Source organism: Citrus clementina, unplaced genomic scaffold, assembly GCF_000493195.1.
Source record: "Citrus clementina cultivar Clemenules unplaced genomic scaffold, Citrus_clementina_v1.0 scaffold_9, whole genome shotgun sequence".
Classification (NCBI taxonomy): Eukaryota; Viridiplantae; Streptophyta; class Magnoliopsida; order Sapindales; family Rutaceae; genus Citrus; species Citrus x clementina.
In genome coordinates this window covers 25,672,908-25,692,759 of record NW_006261964.1, presented here as the reverse complement: position 1 = coordinate 25,692,759, position 19,852 = coordinate 25,672,908, and the positions used below count along the sequence as shown (strand labels likewise).

Genomic DNA, 19,852 nt, shown 5'->3' with positions numbered 1-19,852 from the left:
TTGGAAAAACTTAGTGTAAAATTGTATTTTTCTTAATATAAAAAGAGTGAACAAAATAAAGTATATGCGATAAACTGAAAATAATAACAAAAATAACATATGTCAAAATGTTAATTAGTTAGAGGCTTTTGCTAGCACTATTTAAAATCTCGCTCTTCGTCACACTTAAGGGTGCGTTTGGTATCGTTTTTTAAATGGTGTTTTTGAATTTCTTTTATAAAATAAGAATGATTACTTTTTGGTGAAAATGAAAACATGTTTGATAGCTTGTTTTAAGAACAGTACTTAGAAATAAAAAAGGTGAAAAAGTGTTTGGTTGTTTATCTAGAAAGATGAAGACATGAAAAGAGGATAGAGAATTATTTAATGAAGGTTTTTTTTTTAATAATTGCATTATTTAATGAAACCTTTACGAAAGAATAATATAATATAATGAATATAAATATATATTTTATATCATTAAATAATTTATCTATTTAGTTATTATATTATGAAACTATAATATATCATTATGAATGCATATAGGTGCATGGTTATTTTAATAATTTCTTAAAATTTTTTAATTATGCAAATAAATTTTAGTTTTAAGATAATATCGATTGAGAAAATCTTTAATTACTTCATAATTACCTTATTTTTATTTATATTACTTGTGAAGATGTAACTTTTTTATTGATATATTTTGTTATCATTTTTAAATAACTGCATAAATATTTTACGTAATATTATTAAGTGAGATCAATGATTATATTGTAAGGTATAGAATAAATTATTGTTACAGTTGTTAAACATTTGTTATAATAGTTTATTTATTAAATTATTTCTTTATTTATTGATCCACGTAATTTATTATACAATGTTATAAAATCAAAATAGTGGGGCCCTTAACAGAGAGCAAAAGTAAAACAAAATGGGGAATGTTGTCTTATTTTCTTTGTAAGCATTAGAAAATGAAATTTTTTTGTTTCCAATCATTGCAGAATTTTCCACCGAAATGAACCTACTAAACAAGTTTTCTACATTTTCCACAATAGAGTGAAACTGGTACCAAGCCACACTTACATTTCCGCCCTATTGTACTATAATGGGCCACGGTACAGGGATCTATATCTTCACATACACGAGCAGTTTTAGTGATATTATTAGTAGATCATCACGAGCATGGCTATTACTTGTATGTTATGTATGTTTAATTTCCTCCATAATCTCAAAATTAAATTTAGCGTTTGGAAGGAGATATTCAATAAGATAAGATTTTTTTTTTTCCTTTTTTTCTTGTAACTTTTTGTGCTAGGCTTTTATTCATTTACTTTTTACTCTTATTTTTATATGCTAGAGATTCATTGTTATAATATGTTACATGACTTGCACAAGAAATAACAACCAACAGTTCACACATTAAGCGTGTAATGGAATATAACCAACAATTCATATTATTGTCGTTGTCGTTGCATTTCAGATTATTCTTTAGTTAATATGTTTCTAAAATATTTATCATATGAATGTTAAACAATAATGAAATCTATCCGGTCATATTTTATGAGTTCATCAATAATGAAAAAAAAAAAAAACACACCTATTGCCTGAAAGAATTTTAATAAAGACAATTTTTTTTTTCAAACAGTTTCTATTGTTATGAAAAATTAATTGCGAAAACTTAGTATAAAATTTTATTCTTCTAAATACAATAATAGTGAACAAACCAAATTACACGTGACAAATTAAAAATGATAACACAAATAGCATTCGTCAACATGTTAATTAGCCGGAGGCTTCTGCAAAGACAATTTTTTTTTTTTTTTTAAAAAAAAAACAATTTTATTGGTTTGAAAAAGTTAATTGAGAAAGTTTAATATAAATTTTATTTATCTTAAAACTATACACAATCTGTTTCATATTTTCGATATTTGACGAATCTAAATAGAAATTGATCCCTACGATCGTCTCCAATAAGTTAATCCCTCTCTGTACCTGATCAGTTTTATGCTACGGCGAGCAGAGTGCATTCAGGTAGATACTTGCCCATTTTTTGAAGTTTCAGCCAAATACGCCCGGTCATTTCTTCTTATAACCGTACAGAATTAAGTGAGTTTAATTATGTGAAGTGAGAATTATAAAGAGTGGTTTTCTTGTTTGGGAGCTGATGATTTCTGTGACCTTGTGAGAAGGGATGCAAGTGGCTTTAAGTTTACTTTGAGACTGTGATGCCGCTCCTCTTTATTGGTGTTGTACTTATGATGAACAAGAACTCAGGTCGTAATATTAATAGAATTTAATTTAATATTTTAAAAGATACATGTTCTTAATTTTGTACGTACAAATTGATTTATCCCCATAATTCACAAGTTCAAAACAAATTCTAATTTTCAATTGCATCTTTTTGGTGCATTCTTGCTTTTCAAGAAGAAGAAAATGTTAATTCCAATGCACGACCTAATAATATATCCATGAGTAACGTTATATATCCTTAAAGATTGATCCCCTATAAGGTTGTACGATGCACGTTCATTAAGTCGTGAATATTTTTTTACAATTTTAAAAATAAACATTAATCAATATGCTGTATTTAAAATATATATATTGTAGTGGAATTACCGACTCGTACCTATTAATCATATTAGCTTTGCTATGGAGATATAGATAGACCTTATTAATTTCTCTCAAACAATCCTTTAATTTTCTACTCTTTAAGTATTTTTTCCACTGAAGAGAGTTGGAATTTCGAGATATAACAAGGTGAAATAGTAGTAACAACACAATAAAGATACCCGGCATGGAAGGTGAGAATTGCAAATGATTGTCTCGTGTTGAAGCATTATTTCGTATCATGCTTTGAAAAAAACTATGCTGAGAAGGCCAGCTCCTGAAAAACCATCCCTCTGTGCTCAAAATTTCTGAATTCATCAAAGCTCGCACAACCTGGACTCAGAACAATAGCATCGCCTGCAAAAAACGATAAAATTCATATTAGCAGGCATCAGCAAACTCGGATGACAAACTGATTTGCAGTTGTATCCACCAGTATCAGAAGCAACAAACCATTTGTTGCCATCCTCCTTGCATGGTTAACGGCATCCTTCATATTTGCGACCGCAAAGCAGGGAATGCTAAGACCATTATTAACCAATGTCTTCCAAATCAGCACTCCTGAATATCCAAACTTGGGGAAATTCATTATAGATATATTAGTCTTTTTTCATGTAATTAGTGATGGTCCACACAAAAAGAAAAAAGAAAAAAGGAAAAAGGCAGTGAGAACTCTTTCTTGGGAAATTGAATCACAATTTTGAGAAATAACAGAGCACATACAGTGATTACACATCTATGATGATTCAGCGGTTCAATCAATTTTTCAAAACCATTCGATTCCTGCCCATTTAAAACCTACAAAATATGAAATTGATCAACTAGAAGCAATCCAATACTTATCATGGTCTTTATCAGAAGCCTTTTAGAAACACATGGAATAGGAATCAAATCTGAAGCAACAAAGGATAAGTCACACCAAAGCTAAAAAATTGGAAAGCTAAATCACACAGACTCGGTGGTCTCATAGACTTTCACAATGCATGCTTCTTTCTTTTGATAGCTAAAATCAGAGAAAATAGGACTGGACGTGCTACAGGATTTGCACAAAAAGCAAATTCACAGTATAGTGCCTCCTAAACTAAGATTATCTCAGTGTAATCAGCAGGCATCCGGCATGCAACACTTTAACTAAAAACAATAAACAATACTTTCATAAACCAAATTGTAGATATCTTTCAATTGTGAGACACAAATTGCATTGACATTAACATATACAGCATCACTCCTGTTCAACATTATAGTCAAGGATGTGACAGTTAGACGATCATTTAACTTATCCAAATGTAGTTTTACAAATTTTTTATGACAGTGCCTTTATTATTTTGTTGCAAGTGCAAACCAAAGGTAACCAAGCCATGATGAAAATGAAAAGGATCGAGAAATCAGGATTGTAATCTAACCTTTGCTTGGCCACCAAGTAGAATGACACACTTGTGTCCCTTCAGACCCATTAGTCCTGTACATGTCGCTTCAATATTTGTTGCCTTGCTGTCATCCACCCATGTCACCCCTTGGATATCCCTGTGCACTGCATAACAATGCTTAGCTAGTCAAAAGTCAAGATAATATCTACAGTTAGAAAATGTGGAAATATGTGTTAAGAAAACAATAGGTCTGCTCAGTTTCAATAATCAGCCAGATAAATCAAGCTCACAAAATAAATGGTAGAAATCTTCATCTGTTGCAAGGATATTACTTACTGTTTGTCAGAACATGTAAATGATTCAAGTTGTGAAGTGCTTAATATATTCTTATGCTCTCTTTGTCAAGGTTAAAAATTTCAAAAATATCATCTCAATAACCTCTACTGAAAACATCAGAACAAAATCTACTTGTCTGAACATTTATACAATAGTATTAGTTGCTTAAAGAGCCCCATCAGCACTTAGTATTCCATGGATCATCAGCATCCAGTGTCTTTGGACTCTGAAGAGTGAAGAACCAAATCATTGGTATCCACGGAATGTTCCCGTTAGCAGTTACTCTAATAACTTGAGGGATACAATAACCATTTCCAACAAGGCATCCTCTGAAACCAAATTATATAAAAACAGAAGTTGATTTATACAATCAAGAAATCAAGCCTGTTACTTGATAACAATTGTCCATAACAGGTACTCCTTTTTGACATAAGAATACTATTTGAACCAACGTCTTTTTTTTTTTTGATAACCCAAAATCCCGCACCAACCCTAGGGAGTCAGTTGGGCGCCCCATGACACATGAGACAACAAAGGGTGGAATTTTTAAACTCACCAGAAGGATCAAACCCAGGACCTCGATACATCTAGAGCACCAGATCCCAAGCCCTCAACCAGCTAGGCTGCACATGAATGGGATACGATCTTAAGTTTTTGAGAGGGAATCTATGTCAACTTACCAATTTGCATACGGTGAGGCGGTGTCCTTAATATTTCAATTGTTGAATTGAGTGCTTCCACATCAACTCCAATATCCAGTCCAAGAACAGATAATGCAGCCACTGCAGCATTATGATAATTGTGTCTTCCCATAACCTTCATGTTATGCAACTGTAGTTGAGAAACAACTCCAACGGCAGGAACTTCAAAGCTGGCTGTCTTTGCCTCCGCATCAATCTTTTTCAAATATAAAACTAATATCAATACCATATGTGATGTTCAATGAAAGGAAAAATAAGAAAGTATGAAGGGCATACAAAACCAAGTGCAACTTTAACTAGATTATAAACATCAACGCATAAATTCAGAGGCATTATAATTAAAATCCCAAACAAATGATGCAGCACTTCCATAAACTATTGCTAAATGTTTCTTCACCAATTATTTTGTGTCAACTGATTCTTAGGCTCATCTTGGAGACTTCCAAATTTTTTTTCTCTAAAATGCCAACATGAATAAAGGGGTGGGGTGGTAGCTAGCCTTAGTAGCCCCAGACTACTAGAGATTAATTGATATTCCTAATCCCACCCCATGCATATCCTAACTGGATCCAACATGAATTCATCCCCTGATATAGTGGAAACAGCTGTCCTAGACCAAGGGCACTAATAGAGTATTGGTACTAAATGTTTTAACTTTTCTCAACAAACATATTGAAAAATTGCTTCTTACTTTCACACCAGGAAAGGCTCCTATCCAAGCGAGATTAAACCGATGTCCTTTAATTGCTTCATTTAAATGCTGGTTTCCTAGTAGAGAATATAGGATAAGACGTTAAAAAGACATAACAACCTCAAGCTGTAACAACCAAGCCCTAACTAGAATAAACTACAAAATATGAGGGGGAAAAATAGTGAGACCTGTTCACAAAGTTCTAATCACTTTTCTTACATAAGGCTTCAATTCATGTTATAGATTGCACCATTATTCGGAAATTTATTTTTCTGCAAAAGCAGATAAGGTTCATGCTTTCCGTGGACCTTATAGAACTTAGAAAGCACATAAAAAGTAACTAAGTAGATTTTGAACAACTTCTGAGCCACAATAGCATAAGTTAATCACTCCATCATAGTGTTAACCTGACATTTCAAGCCTCTAATAGAGGTCTGCAATGAAACCCCCCAGATATAACCAAGCATAAACTCGTCGACCATTTTTAAATGCATTCATAATGCTTAATTAAAATAGCCATTTCGACCTTTTTTTTTCCTAATTCTTTTAGCATTTTTCAATAAGCATCCATCAGTTACATAAGTTGTCATTCAAGTGATCTCTTTAAGGATCCAGTGTGTTTCTTCTGGATTAGAGAATACGGACTTACATAGCTCTGTCAATTCAAAGTTTATCAGCATCTGAAAGTATATTATCTGATTACACTTGTGACAGATTACCACACCAAAGCTCTTTTATTGAAATTCTCAATTATTTTCAACAATCATGAAGGAAGTCAACTCTGACAATGATATCTTAAACAAGACACATGGGTCATTGCAAAAGATATCAATTATTATGTGAAGCTCAATCATTTAGAAGAAAAATATCCAACTTACCGAAAGGAAGAAGTCCCAGCTTGGTGTTCACCATGTGGGAAAATAAGTGGCACTTAGTGAGCGCATAATTCTTCATTGTCTTGTGCCGCTCCAAATGATCGGGGGTAAGGTTCAATACCACTGAAACCTGCAAAGATTCCAACGAGGTTACCAGATAGAGATTGCCTACATATACGCACTGACAGTTTTAGATCGAGCTGTTCATGCCGACCTACCGTAGGGCAGAAGTATTTGTTGGGAATTTCCATTTGATAACTGCTAACTTCCACTACTGCAACCTGAAAAACACTTTGACATGAGTTTGCTTATTTGTTGAAAGGACAAAAGGAATAGATATGTTGAATGGAAAGTGATCATCAACCAGAAAATACTACTCGCCTGAAACTTTGGTTTTGAAGAAGGCAATGCAATGCAATGGAAAGCAGCCTCTGATAGAGGATTTCCCAGGTTCCCTCCCACAAACGCCTCAATTCCAAGATGATTGAGCATCTGTATCCAAACAATTTGAGAAACAAAATTATTATAAATAATGCTGCCAAAGTAATTTGAAAACATGTAGAGTATGGAAGTATACTGAAGTGATCCTTGTAATTATCACTATTAGTAAAAATACAAGACATATAAACGGTAGCATTTTTTTATAAAATAAAAATGGAGAGACCTGCCCAACAAAGGTGACAACAGTTGATTTTCCATTAGTTCCAGTAACTGCTAAGATCTTAATGCTTCTTGGAATGACTTGAGCTGCAAAATCCAACTCAGACATCACCCGTTTCCCCTGAATTTTCATGACACAGAAAAATTAATAAAAACTTTTTTCAATAAAGAAATCAACAGATGCAGGACAGGAAGCTTGCAACTAGTCCCTAAGGGGAGTCTGCAAGTTAACTGGCTGAAGTCGACAAATCCAAAAGCAACAGTCCAACTGCTCACTATCCTAAATTATGTGCACTTGCAATCAAATTTTTAGATGCATCAATCGTGAGTGTTCATGATTTAATTATACTATTCTTCCCAAGTTAAATCTCACTTTTTATCCTAAGTTATATGGCAACAGATTTGGCACTTTCTATATTCAACGTAATAAACCAATAAAGACGTTGCCCTGCCTCTTGCATTTCTCAGGAGAAACAAAGCCTTATAAAGTAAATAGATATACTTACAGACTGCAACAAACAAGCAAGACCATAGCTTTCAACTGAAACTCCAGGAGAAACAACCACAACATCCACATCCTTTAGTAGCTCTCCATCAAAGTCACCAAGAATTGTTCTTAAACTTAAACCATCATTGTACTTCTCAAAAAGCGAATCTTTCTGCAATGCAATGGAACCCACTAAGCGTTTAAGCTATTTGATTAAATATTACAATAACACTAACTGACTAACAAGTACCGAGAAAATAGGAAGAGTGTAATGCCCATTACCTCTAGATGGCCCAGATTCTGATTCTGGTCAATGGCGAGAACTGAAGCACCTCTTGCAAGAGCAAGCCTTGCTGCAGCTCTGCCGGATTTCCCCAAACCAATTACGGCAACCGATTGGCCTTGAAGGTCCTGTTTGAAACCGCAAGATTTGATGGTTCTGGGTTTCGTATTCTTGGCTGAGTGAATTGGTTTCAGAGTTACAGTTTCGTGTTTATAACAGTTACAAGCATGCAGCTTCATGCTGTGTGCATTTGTAAGTTAATGCCCTGCAAAGCCAGACAAGTTTTCTAATTTCTAATGCATCCGTTTGTGTGTGGGAATTGTGAAGACGAAGCTCGATGACCTTGGACCCGGCATAATCGTGGGCCTTCTGGGCTTCGCATAACATGGGCCATTAACGCTTTCCAGTTTCAGCAAAGAAAAAAGTTATTTTACGAAAATGACCTAAAGATAGGGTCAAAGGTCAATTTACAAAAATGGCCTAACTTAAAATTTACCTACTTTTGTAGTCAAAGAGGCAACGAATGGCATTTTGGACAATAAAATAACCCTTAAGTATGCTGATCAGGTGGACGAGTGATTTTTTTTTTAAAAATATTGATTATATATCAGACTACTGATATTACATCAAATATTTATACAACGCTACTATATGTCCCGAACTTAACCCTGAATTTGCTAAAACGTTGCGTTTTAAAACAATCACTTTTCCTTTTAAATTGCAGTTGCGCAGCACGTGTGTGTGAGTTTTAAAACGATCACTTAAACCGAACGACGTCGCTTCTTTAATTCATTACAGTTGTGTAGTGCCGGCTCTACAAAACGGCAACTGGTTCGTGAAAGTGCTGAACCTCTACATTGCAAAACTCATAAGCATTTATTGTTCTTACATTAATTTGTTAAGTTGTTTCATTTTAATTTATAAATCTTGATCTAGCAAACCGTGAGCATTTGAATGTCAATTCTAGCAGCAGCAACACTAACAGCAACAACAATTCCAGCAGCAAGACTTGTTGTTGTATTCCAGCCAGTAAACAATTTCACACACACACATATCAGCAGCAACAAGTGCCCAAAATAATAAAAAAACAATTAGGAGTTCACACATACAAATACAAAAAAAAATTGCAGCAACAATTCGAGCACCAACTCCAGCACCAGTAACACTTCTAGCAAAAAAAATTCCAGCAACAACAACTCCAGCATCAATTCCAGCACCAATAACGCTTCCAGCAAAAAAAATTCCAACAGCAACAACCTGGCCAAGGGGAGCCGTGTGGCGCTTTGTGAGTGGATGAGGAGGGAGAGAAGTTGACCCGGTTTGACCCGCAAACCCAACCTGACCCGCAAACGTGACCCGGTTGGATTTCACGATCCCGGCCACTCTACCGGTTGATCAAGGTATTGATCTGAAGCTTGGAAGCCGGCTGTCGTTTCCTTGCCATCCTCGCCGCCGAAAACCAACAGGAACGCCGGCGATTTGGCTTGAAAGAACCGCAGCTCCAACCACCTCCGTCGCCGTCGATTTCATCAGAGTTTGGACGTAGCACCACGTGAGTTCTACTCCCTCGATCGCGTGATGGCGGTGGTCCGTCGTCTTTGGGCTCGTTCGTCGTCTATGTCGGCTGTTCGCATGACCGTTGGGTGATTGCTATTTGTGTTGGAGTCTGTGGTTTGTCAATAGGAAAGTGAGAGAGTGCGTGAGTGTGGTTTCTAATGCATATTAAATTGAAAACACATCGTTTTCAATTTAATCAAAACGACGTCGTTTTTTTTAATTCGGGGCACGATTCAGGGTTAAATTAGGGGGAAATAGCTTTTTCCATATTTATAACTCTCACAAACAAAGGATGTCCCTATTCTTCTCGCTACTCCACTCGTATTTCGCGAGAGAAAAATACTTTACAAGTAACTCCACACAATCATACGTAATGTTTAATTAAAAGAGTTTGAATCTATGGGGACTCGAATCTTAGTTTTCAAAATCATGCTTAATTATGAGGATAAATGTTTACCACTAGACCAAAGGCCTAGTGGCTAGCAGACGAGTGATTTAATGTTGATGCTAGTAAACAAAAAGTTGACATTGGTAAACTCCTAAAATGGATAAAACAATAGTATCAAAAATGTAATTTGAGCAATTTTGTTGAATAGCCAAATATTCGGTCTAACTATAGGCTAACCTACTCGCGGAGGTGAGCGCATGTTAGTTTCCTTAGACACTCTCATTTCTCCGTGACTAATTACAAATTTCAGTCTTTCATTTGTCACGCTTCGTTAACGGTATTTGTCATTAACAATAGCACATCCACCATTCAACTGTAATTAATCATAACTAAATTTTCCAGACATCCCCTCCATATTTCCTCCTCAACTGCATTCCCAAAACCAGATCACAGATTCACAGATTCTAATCATCAGTCACCGACGGTCATGATTGCGATCACTGTCAGAGAGGTGACAATCAATCAAAGACAATGAGGACGCAGCCACACGAAATCATTCCCAATTCCTCGACGAGTCGACGCGGCGCACTCAACTATATATACTCTACACGGTTGAAAATTTGTTTCATTTTACAATCGCCGGGCTTTTCGAATTTCCCTCTCTATATTCAAGTAAACATCACTATACTCTCTCTCTCTGTACTCCTACTCTCTCGCTTAGCTTTACGAAACTTTACCAACAAACACACATGACACGTTGCATTTTTTTCTTTTTTGGTTGCAGCGCCAAACATGGCCTTGATTTTCCTTTTCTGGTTTCTCATGTCCGCGATTAACATAGCTCTCATTGCTTCAACCTTTTATCAGGTACAATCATCAATTCTGTTTTTATTTCTCTCATTATTGATCTAGAAACTTTCGGATACCGATTTTGTACTCTTTGGCTGCTGAGAAAACTGAGGTTAACTAGTTTAGATATTGCGACGTATGTATGTGTATTTGTATCTGTTTTCATTTGCTTAGTGATGATCTCTGTGAATCTAGTTCTGATGCTTTAGTTTCAGATTCTTTGAAATATCTAAACCCTAAGGTTATGTTTGGCTGCCGAGAAAATTAAACAAATGAAGGAAAATGGAAAATGAAGTTTGAAATTACAACACCGTACTTGTTTCCGTTTTCTTAGCAACATGAACTGGAAATACTAATATGACATGTTTGTTTGTACTCTTTTGGTTAATGTAAAGCGTAGTAGTGCTGCTGTTTGTTTGCTGAGAAAGTCAAAAGAAAACGAAGGAAAACAGAGATCTCAAGTTTAAATGTTGTGCTTTACTGCTGCTTATTTGGATAATTGAAATCCTAATTGCTCATAGCATGTTTGCATGGTGAGAAAATGTAGGAATATAAAGGAGAATGGAAATTATTTAAGTCTGGACCTGTACCATATGGCTTGACTTTTTCTTACTTGATTAAACTCTAATGTGAACTGTTTGTCTGCTGAGAAGACTGATAAAATGAAAGAAAACAGGAATTTGAAAGACTAATATTTAGAAGTTAAGACAGATAAAGGGATAAGAGACTCAAATCATTACTTACTGTGTTTGCCACATGTTAAATTTGTTATAGCTGTTTGGTTGCGTAGAAAACTGAGGAAAAGTAGTTGAAAGTAGAGATTTGAAATCTTTCAATACTATAATTTTGTGGATTTTTTTCTCTTTCATGAAAAAAACTCAGCTTAACTCAATAATTGTGCTATATGTTTGATTTTATCTTCATTTCATGTGTACCTCCGTATCTGTGTCAAGATTTGCAATAGGTGTTAAATATAATACAAATGTTTATTCTGCCTCAAGGAAAGTTGTATTCAATTCCCTAATTTGTTGCTTGAGAAGTGTATCGATCAAAAGTTTTGTCACTCTATTGCTTCAATAACCTGATTTAGTTTATACTTTAAAAAATGCACTTTAAAATATATGGGAAACCAGCATATCATTTTTGTCAGGAAACTAGTCTTATTAGAATGTTAGTATGTTATTATCTTTTATGTGAATGTATAATGCTTAATATTTGTTTGTCGGTACCCATACTAATGGATGTATTCTTTCCTGCTGTCATTGATTTTAATGACATATGACTCTTTTCTCTTTCTATTCTCCAAAACCTAAATGGCTAGTTTTTTTTTACATTATAAATGCTAGAACCATAAACTCCCACAAACATACACATATACGAACTTAAGAAATATAAAGGAGAAAGGAAGAGAGGCATGCAGTGTCATCATGTTTCATTATGTGTGATTATGCTAAGTTTTATGCTTTGGTTCTCTAGTCTAATATATCCAAAATTTCTGTATGATATTTGCAGCTTTTATGCTTGTTGGACTTGGAGTCTGATGATATAAATCCTTTTGAAGCGTCATCTCGCATCAATTTTTGGGTTGAGCCTGAGTTTCTTCTGCAAGGATTGTTCTGCATTCTGCTTCTTGTGACAGGCCACTGGATCATGTTTCTTCTTGGTGTACCTCTTGTGTGCTACCATGTGAATCTGTAAGTGTTTTCTCAGGTTGAACCAAATTTCTTGTATTGTTAAGATATGATAGTTGGCAATATCAGAGATAGGAAAGTTCAAAATAGTGAAGTATACATTATGTTGCTTGAACTGATTGAGAAAAGATTGCTCTAATTTTATATTGCTGAATTGGCTAGGCTTCATTTAAGGAGCATGAGCGACCAGACTTTATAGGTATTAGTATGACACCATTGGTTTAACTAGATTATTCTGAGCATTTGTAAGACTGTTGAAAAGTGAATTTATTTCTGTTTTATAAACTGAAACTGATTTTGGAGTAATCTTTAGGCTTTCCATATGACTTCATTATTGTGGAATTTTCAAAAGTTTAAGCAGTAATGAGTGCATCGACTGTAAATTAAGGACTTTATCTTCCTGTCTTGTAAAGTGTCTCACTTGATTTTTGATGCAGATGATATATCTACTGGTAGTGACATCCAGAAAAATGAAACTTCTAGTGCATGAATCAAATTCCTGCTGTCCTTTTTCTCATAACTCTGTCCAGCCTGGATGTTAGGTTTTGAACAAAGTGATTTTCCTAAAACAACGTGATAATTATGGGGAACACGTTGTCTCTTGCTTTTCAGTAGTCATTATATGTCCAAATGGTTCATTTATTGTAAAATTTCTGTTCAACTACTTTTGTTCTTTCGTCACACCATATTACAAGTTATTATAGTCAATGGCCTTGAACTCTAGAGATTGTAGTGGTTATCTAGGAAATGCTTGCCTAAGTATTACCTATCTTGGCAAACTAAGATCCGGGGAAAATAGAATTTCTAAACTCATAGACAAACCTATTAATTAAATATTTCAGATATCTGACATCTAGAAGACAAATGAGTGTGTGAAATGCCTGAACAAACTCTCAAGTTAATCACTGTGAATAATATTGAATTGATTGCCTAGGAGTTAAAATTGTAGAATTAGTTGGATTGAAGACATCAAGGTTTAAAAGGATTATAGCATCAGCAGTGGATACATGAATGATATCATGGAAAAGGAACTCTTTACTCTTACATAAAGTTTGTGATTAATCAACTTCTCTAGGAATGAAAATTATGGTATTATGAGTTTTAACTTGCATATAACATTTGTGAGTTTCCCTACCTGCTCTGGACATCGTTATGTTCGGTTGAATAGTTTCTGGCTAGGCTTGTCTCTATTTATAATATTTTTGTGGATTGAACTTAAGGCATTTATGTTCTTCCATAACCTTACTATTTGAATGTTCCAGGTATATGAAGCGGAAGCATCTTATTGATGTAACTGAAGTTTTCAGAAACCTCAAGGTTGAGAAGAAGTTTCGACTTGCCAAGCTGGGTTTCTATGTGATTTTCTTCGCTCTGGTCATAGCCAAGTATGTTCCGCACTGAGTACATAACTATCATTATGGCTTATATTTTTTACTCTTTTGTCAGTGTATTTGACTAGCCTTATTATTATTATTATTATTATTATTATTATTATTATTATTATTTTTCTAATTAAGTTTATGCCTGTCATTTGGGTGTAGCATTATTGCTGTTGGCAAATTTTGGGTCTCCCATTCGGACTTTGGAGATTTAGACATACGCTTCTCTATTTTAGAACACTAGGGAATAGCCTTACAAGTGATTCCATGTATGTAGCTGATTGCTCTGAAGTAGGGTAGCATTTGATCCACAAGGCACTTACAGTATACATTCCTGTTATTTTGATATGCACGAGTTACTTTCCTATTTATTTTATTCTTATTATGATGCTGCTGCCTCTTTCTTAGTCATATTTTACCTGTGTGAATTTTCAAAATATGATGATGGCCTTTTTCATTAAGGAATAAATTTTCATTGCAATATTTTGAATGTAGTATTTGGATTTTTTTTCATTTTTAAGACTTTATACTATTACAGTCGTGGCATACTGGTTAAAAAGGTTTAAGAGAATATTTCAGACCTTCAAATTTTATTCTTGCAGAGCCAAGTTGAAATATACCATCATTTGTTTTAAAAGTCCGTACAAAGTGTTAGGACTTCGAATCTTTTTGGGCTCCTTTTTAACTTCCCCATTGATCTATAGGCATACTGATGATTGCTAGTGAATTTCTTTCCTCCCTCTCGTATTATTATTATTTTCTTTTGAAGAGTAATTCCCTTCTCAAGGAGAACACTAAACATTGTTTCTCTCTCCACCCTCTTCTATGCTGATGATAAGTTGTTATGTGCAGGCTTGCAATGGCAGGTTTTGAAGCTTTAGCTGGCAAGGATGAAAACCCACTTTCATTCTAATCCCCACTGCTTTGAACAGTGTGGTATCTAGGCTTCTAAGCCAAGTCTTCCATACTTCTGATCCATGTAAACAACAAACCTTCTCTCACACAAATAGATTTGTCAGTACTCAGGAAGTTAAAATGAGTTTTACTGCACTGTTTCTCTGATTGGGTGTCCTTGGCTATTCCTGGGAACCAAAATGTTCACATCGGTACATAGATTTGTAGACTGGTTAATGAAATGACATATGTCATTCGCCATTTTATGTCATCTTTCCACTCATTATATAGCTTTCTGGTCATTCGCCTCGGCCTTATGTTGAAATATCTTGAGCAAATGACTTCGTTCATCAGAGTTGGGATGACCAAATGCAAACTGGTGCAAGCCCATTCACTTACTGTTGTTCTCATCCTTTGCAACTTCTCTGAAGCACATTTCACTGAAATGAAATGTTTTGGGCTTTGATTTTCTTTCAATTTTCACTAAAAATTTGGTCCAGCCCAAGGATCGTTTGTGAAAGATATTGATCTCGTAAGACATAAATGCTTGGAGATTCTAGAGAAGCTGGTACAGTTGATCCATCAGGTAAATTGCCAAACAGTTTACTTGTGGAAACTTCCTCAATACCTTCGGGCCTGAAAATGACTAAGGCCTGAAGTTTTTGGGCCCACTCTATCTTCCACTAAGTGTCCAGTACCCGACAGCTGGCCAGACCCGACATACGACAGCTTGACAACAGCTCTGGCTTTCCCTGTAGAAGCAAAAGCTACCAATAATTGATACTTGGGCCCATTATCAAAACATCATCAAGGCCAACGGACCCTCAGTTCAGTGTGCTCCCCTTCCGTGATTGGAGTTTTTAACCACTCGATTTGCCGACCCTACCAAACCTGAATTGTTTTCCGTGACCTGTTGGGTCGATTTCGGGTCCTGGACTTCATTGTAAGTTGTCTTACTGCCTTCCCCCATGTGGGTCCAGGTATCATCAAAGGCCTGCTTATTATATTTGTGTGGGTCGATGTCAAGTGGGCCCTTGGGACAATATCTGACCGTTGGATTAACCAGCCGGGCCCTTTTCCTCTTGATTATTAATTTCAAGGGCTGTTTGGGAAATTGGAAAACAGAATTTGGGGCCCACTTTTTCTGCTGTCCTATGCTGTTCGGGAAACTTGTTGTGGAGTCTTGAACATGGTAAGTTTCAATTCCCATGTTACGGTATGGGTTTCTGCAGTTCTGCTTCTTTCAGGTTTTTAAACTGAAACTACACTTTTAAGTGTGTTTGTTTTGTGTATCAATAATGTGGCAGCTGCTAAGTAAGTTGCATTATATGTAACTTATAACAACTTAAAAGTAGTCGTTCAGTACAATAAAATGATAGCATGTGAAACAAGTTAGAGATTATGGATAATTACATTTGAATTTATTATAAATTACATTATATATAACTTAGCAAGACCCAATAATATCCATTTGCCTGCAATGCTTTCTCTATTTATTACCTTTTCTTTCTTTCTTTTCAATCAATTAAGTTTTTTAGGAAACTTGAGTAAAGTGAACGAAAACTAAATAAACTTAAAAGTATAAAATTTTATTCGTGTTATCAAATACCATCAACTCGAGTAGTTTGTTAAATATAATACTTTAAATAAATACACTTTATATAATATTTTAATAATGTTAAGAGTTATAAATTCTTTTTGCATAAATTGATGTGACATAATAATATTAGTTGAATAAAAAAATATATAGACCATATGATTTATTTTCGTTAATAATATCTCAAATAATCAATAATGCTATGTCACTCTAATAACTTGTACAAAGTAATTTTAATAAAGAGTTTTGGTTCTAGCACTACTCTTGCTTAACATAAGTTTTATTTATTTAGCTTCAAAATTATTTCAGTTTTTTCCTACTAATATAACTATAAATCAGTTGGTTTAAAAAAATGACTTGATTCAGGTACTTATAGTTTGTTTGAGAGTGTGGTGAGGTATTTAGGCTGCCAAAGCTCAGTTACTAAGGTGTTTGGTAACACTTGTAGCTGAATTTTGACAGTTTAGCAAAAAAAATTTCTCAACTTCTACTCTACAACTGTAACTTTTACTTCACAACAGCTACAGCTTAAAGATACAATGCATCACTCCCAAACACACGGAACTTGAATTCAGCATTAATTTTCTTGTACTTATTTTATAATATAATCTCCTACCGCATATATATTTAATATATTTAATTACTTATATAACAACAACCAATCACAATCTCAATGAAAAAAATCAGACCCTATGCTGTGGTCCTCCACATATATTAAAAAAATCACTTGCAGCCAAACACGACTTTTGGATTGTGTTGTATATTATATATTGTAGATTGTACTAGTCTTGATGTGCTTATAGAACTTGGAGAGAGGTGGAAGACAATGACCATTTTGGTGGTCCCGCAAGGGCTGAACAGGTGGGACCCAATTGGATTTGACACCTGTCACTGCCAATGGTGTAAAACTTTGTGTCTTTCCATTATTTATTTTCTTTGAATTTTGATGCAGAAAGGTCTTGAAATGAGGATTGGGATACTTTATTTTTCTCTTTTAATCTTTCATAATCTTTTAAATTTAGTGAAAAAAAAAATAGATTGATTATCAATATCAAAATTTAAAGTTCAATCTGACTATTTGTTTTATTAAGAAAAATTATGAGAGAAGAAATACTGCAAGAAAACTCTTGTCCTCTAAATAAAATATAAGAAAAATTGTAAAATAAAATATTTTTTAAAAAAAAGTGTTTTTTGGACTTTACATTAAAGTGGAATACTGGATACCAGATTATGGGCCTATGGGCTATGTTCACGTGAATCGCATGCGGATCGGACCCACTTAAGCCGATATTCTCTTAGTTATTCAACATTTGATGATCACGAGGTAAAAAAAAAAAAATGATGATCATGGGAGATTTATTTAATATTTGTGACTTGTGAGAGGATTTCGGTGAGAATATCTATTGTCGCCCTTTTGTGTTCTTTCAAATCTAAACGGGGATGAATCAATTTTATGCATATCTTGAATATATTCATCAATTGTATTATCCTTTTTGCCAACTTTTTATTAAATTCAAAGATAGTTATTATTAATTTGACTATCTTATTTTGAAAATTTCCATATTTAATATTGAATTTATGTTTCATATAATCATATCCAAATTTCAAAATTAGATATATGGTTGTATAAAGGGGGACAAAACACACAAAGTTACCACTTTGTAAATTTGGGATCATCTTTGTTTTCTGATAACTTGATTTTTTTTTTATTTGTCTATATTTTTTAATATTATATGTTACATCCCTTATGTTTTGTTATGGTGCAACTCATATGTCTGAGCTCAAAATAATTAGAGGAAAAAAAAATCTCCACCACATGTGTTAAAAAAAAAAGTGATCTATCATCATTCTAATAGATGATAAATGCACTTTTTTTTAGTATTAGGTAAGTTGGTCTTTGTTTAAAAAATTTCAAATGTTATTTATCTTATGAAATTTAACTCACTTCACATACAATTCCAAGTTCTAACGAGATTAAAAAAATAAATTCATAATATTTAGAATCAATCAAAGAACCTTAAACAATTTAGTCTATTTGTTTATTCGTGTTTTCTTTCTTTTTTTTTTTTTGGAGAAAAAGCATAATAATTACACTAATATTTGCAAATTGAACGGTGATGTGGCACACCACCATAGCAACCTTGGGAAATCCTCCTATAATGCAATGGCAACCTAATTTTAGGATTAGTCTCACTTATGGGTCGCAATCCCATTAATGATGAACAATTATGAGTCAAAAAATCAATCAATGAAATTATGAATACTTAATTAGTTTGGGAAGCTTTCATTTTTATATTTTGATTGATTGTGGGCCTCAATACCAATATTAAGGAGGACATAATTGATGTCCACTGTCCAACACAAATTATTATAGTCTGCATTTAGTAATTGAGATTGTTGTTTTCATTAATATGCTATTGTGACAATACTTTAATGAATTGCTTGTGTAATTTTTAGCATTCTTCACTCTCTTTCACCACCCCCAACCCCTCCCCTCCCCTTAGTTTATAAATTTATTTGAACATTCAAAAAATTATAATACATTAAAATCCATCTTCCAAACCCTAGTGTTACATCCTAAATTTGAAATTTAAAAAAAAAAAATTTATTAGTGTGAACTCATAAAAATATATTGGAATAAAAATTCTAAGATAATTATAGTAGTAGTTGGATGGTAGCTATTACGTTAGTAAATATGTCTGAGAAATGTTAGCAAACATGTAGCAAGCCAATGCACATTGTTGGATGTGAAAATGGTGCTTTCAATTTTACATCACTTTCATGTAGCTGGACTAGATAAAACCGTGCAATTGTCTATTTGGTTGTTCATATTTTTTTTTAAATTTGTGCTCCATCTATCAACATTGTTGCTACCTAAAAATTTAGTTTTGGCTTATAGTTTTGTTTAATTAATTGTCCGGTCTATTCGAGTTTGAATCCTAAAAGAAAAAGGAGATTAGAGGTCAATTTGACTTTTTTCTACCCTACTTTTAAGAAAGAAAAAAAAATAAAGCCTTGAAAAGAAAAAATTACTTGTTCTCTCAATATACACTCACTCATGCATCTACCAAGTTATTGATTAAAAAACATCTGATCTCTACTTCCATAACCAATAAATTATCGACACCCATATATATTTACTCTTACGTAATTAATTGAGAGGTACTCGCAGTAAAAAAATTTTAAACGGAGAAGGAATATATGTAAAATTAGGAGCACCCAAGTGTTGATGCGGACAGGGTAAGAACTTGTTGTATGATTGGAACTGGGAAAATATCAGCTCTGAAAAAGTACTTGCGATCATGATGAGATGTCATTTTTCCTTGCTCAACTTTCTCTTCCTATTTCTGGGTAATTCAAAATCGAAATCATCTCGCCAGGTAACCTGGAATGGTAAAAGGTGCCCGGTGCCCGGCTCCTTTCACAGGAACTTGCCCATATGCCTTTGCAAGTTTCCAGGCCCCAGGGGTGAAAGATTCTTTACAAAATGCTTGCATTCGATTGTGTTCAC

General features: G+C 34.1%; 2 protein-coding genes across 6 annotated transcripts; one reads left to right on the top strand and one right to left on the bottom strand.

Annotated features, from left to right (window-relative positions):
• Nucleotides 1-2,646: 2,646 nt before the first annotated feature.
• Nucleotides 2,647-8,289, bottom strand: LOC18031689 (UDP-N-acetylmuramoylalanine--D-glutamate ligase). 4 transcript variants are annotated; one of them, XM_006421424.2, is made up of 12 exons: nucleotides 7,986-8,289; nucleotides 7,723-7,875; nucleotides 7,221-7,337; nucleotides 6,938-7,048; nucleotides 6,775-6,837; nucleotides 6,560-6,686; nucleotides 5,682-5,758; nucleotides 4,970-5,186; nucleotides 3,990-4,117; nucleotides 3,310-3,384; nucleotides 3,040-3,160; nucleotides 2,647-2,943 (listed from the first exon to the last, which is right to left on the bottom strand). In XM_006421424.2, exons 1-12 carry the CDS (start codon nucleotides 8,223-8,225, stop codon nucleotides 2,843-2,845), a joined length of 1,530 nt encoding a protein of 509 aa, XP_006421487.1. In that variant the 5' UTR covers nucleotides 8,226-8,289; the 3' UTR covers nucleotides 2,647-2,842. The 4 variants fall into 4 exon arrangements, with proteins under 4 accessions (XP_006421487.1, XP_024047490.1, XP_024047493.1 ...); XM_024191722.1 differs by having other exon boundaries at nucleotides 2,647-2,919; XM_024191725.1 differs by lacking the exon at nucleotides 3,310-3,384.
• Nucleotides 8,290-10,215: 1,926 nt separating this feature from the next.
• On the top strand, nucleotides 10,216-16,006 carry LOC18031454 (protein cornichon homolog 1). 2 transcript variants are annotated; one of them, XM_006421422.2, is made up of 5 exons: nucleotides 10,216-10,603; nucleotides 10,716-10,798; nucleotides 12,293-12,474; nucleotides 13,734-13,856; nucleotides 14,703-16,006. In XM_006421422.2, exons 2-5 carry the CDS (start codon nucleotides 10,724-10,726, stop codon nucleotides 14,761-14,763), a joined length of 441 nt encoding a protein of 146 aa, XP_006421485.1. In that variant the 5' UTR covers nucleotides 10,216-10,603; nucleotides 10,716-10,723; the 3' UTR covers nucleotides 14,764-16,006. The 2 variants fall into 2 exon arrangements, with proteins under 2 accessions (XP_006421485.1, XP_024038302.1); XM_024182534.1 differs by lacking the exon at nucleotides 14,703-16,006 and adding an exon at nucleotides 14,013-14,233.
• Nucleotides 16,007-19,852: the final 3,846 nt, after the last annotated feature.

Excerpts from the sequence above, each read along its gene's own strand:
- LOC18031454 (XM_024182534.1), top strand. The coding sequence starts at position 10,724 with ATGGCCTTGATTTTCCTTTTCTGGTTTCTCATGTCCGCGATTAACATA. Across the intron at positions 10,799-12,292 it reads TTGCTTCAACCTTTTATCAG|CTTTTATGCTTGTTGGACTT; the intron begins GTACAATCATCA and ends TGATATTTGCAG. Across the intron at positions 13,857-14,012 it reads TTCGCTCTGGTCATAGCCAA|CATTATTGCTGTTGGCAAAT; the intron begins GTATGTTCCGCA and ends ATTTGGGTGTAG.
- LOC18031689 (XM_006421424.2), bottom strand. The coding sequence starts at position 8,225 with ATGAAGCTGCATGCTTGTAACTGTTATAAACACGAAACTGTAACTCTG. Across the intron at positions 7,876-7,985 it reads AGAATCTGGGCCATCTAGAG|AAAGATTCGCTTTTTGAGAA; the intron begins GTAATGGGCATT and ends ATTGCATTGCAG. Across the intron at positions 6,687-6,774 it reads ACAAATACTTCTGCCCTACG|GTTTCAGTGGTATTGAACCT; the intron begins GTAGGTCGGCAT and ends GAATCTTTGCAG.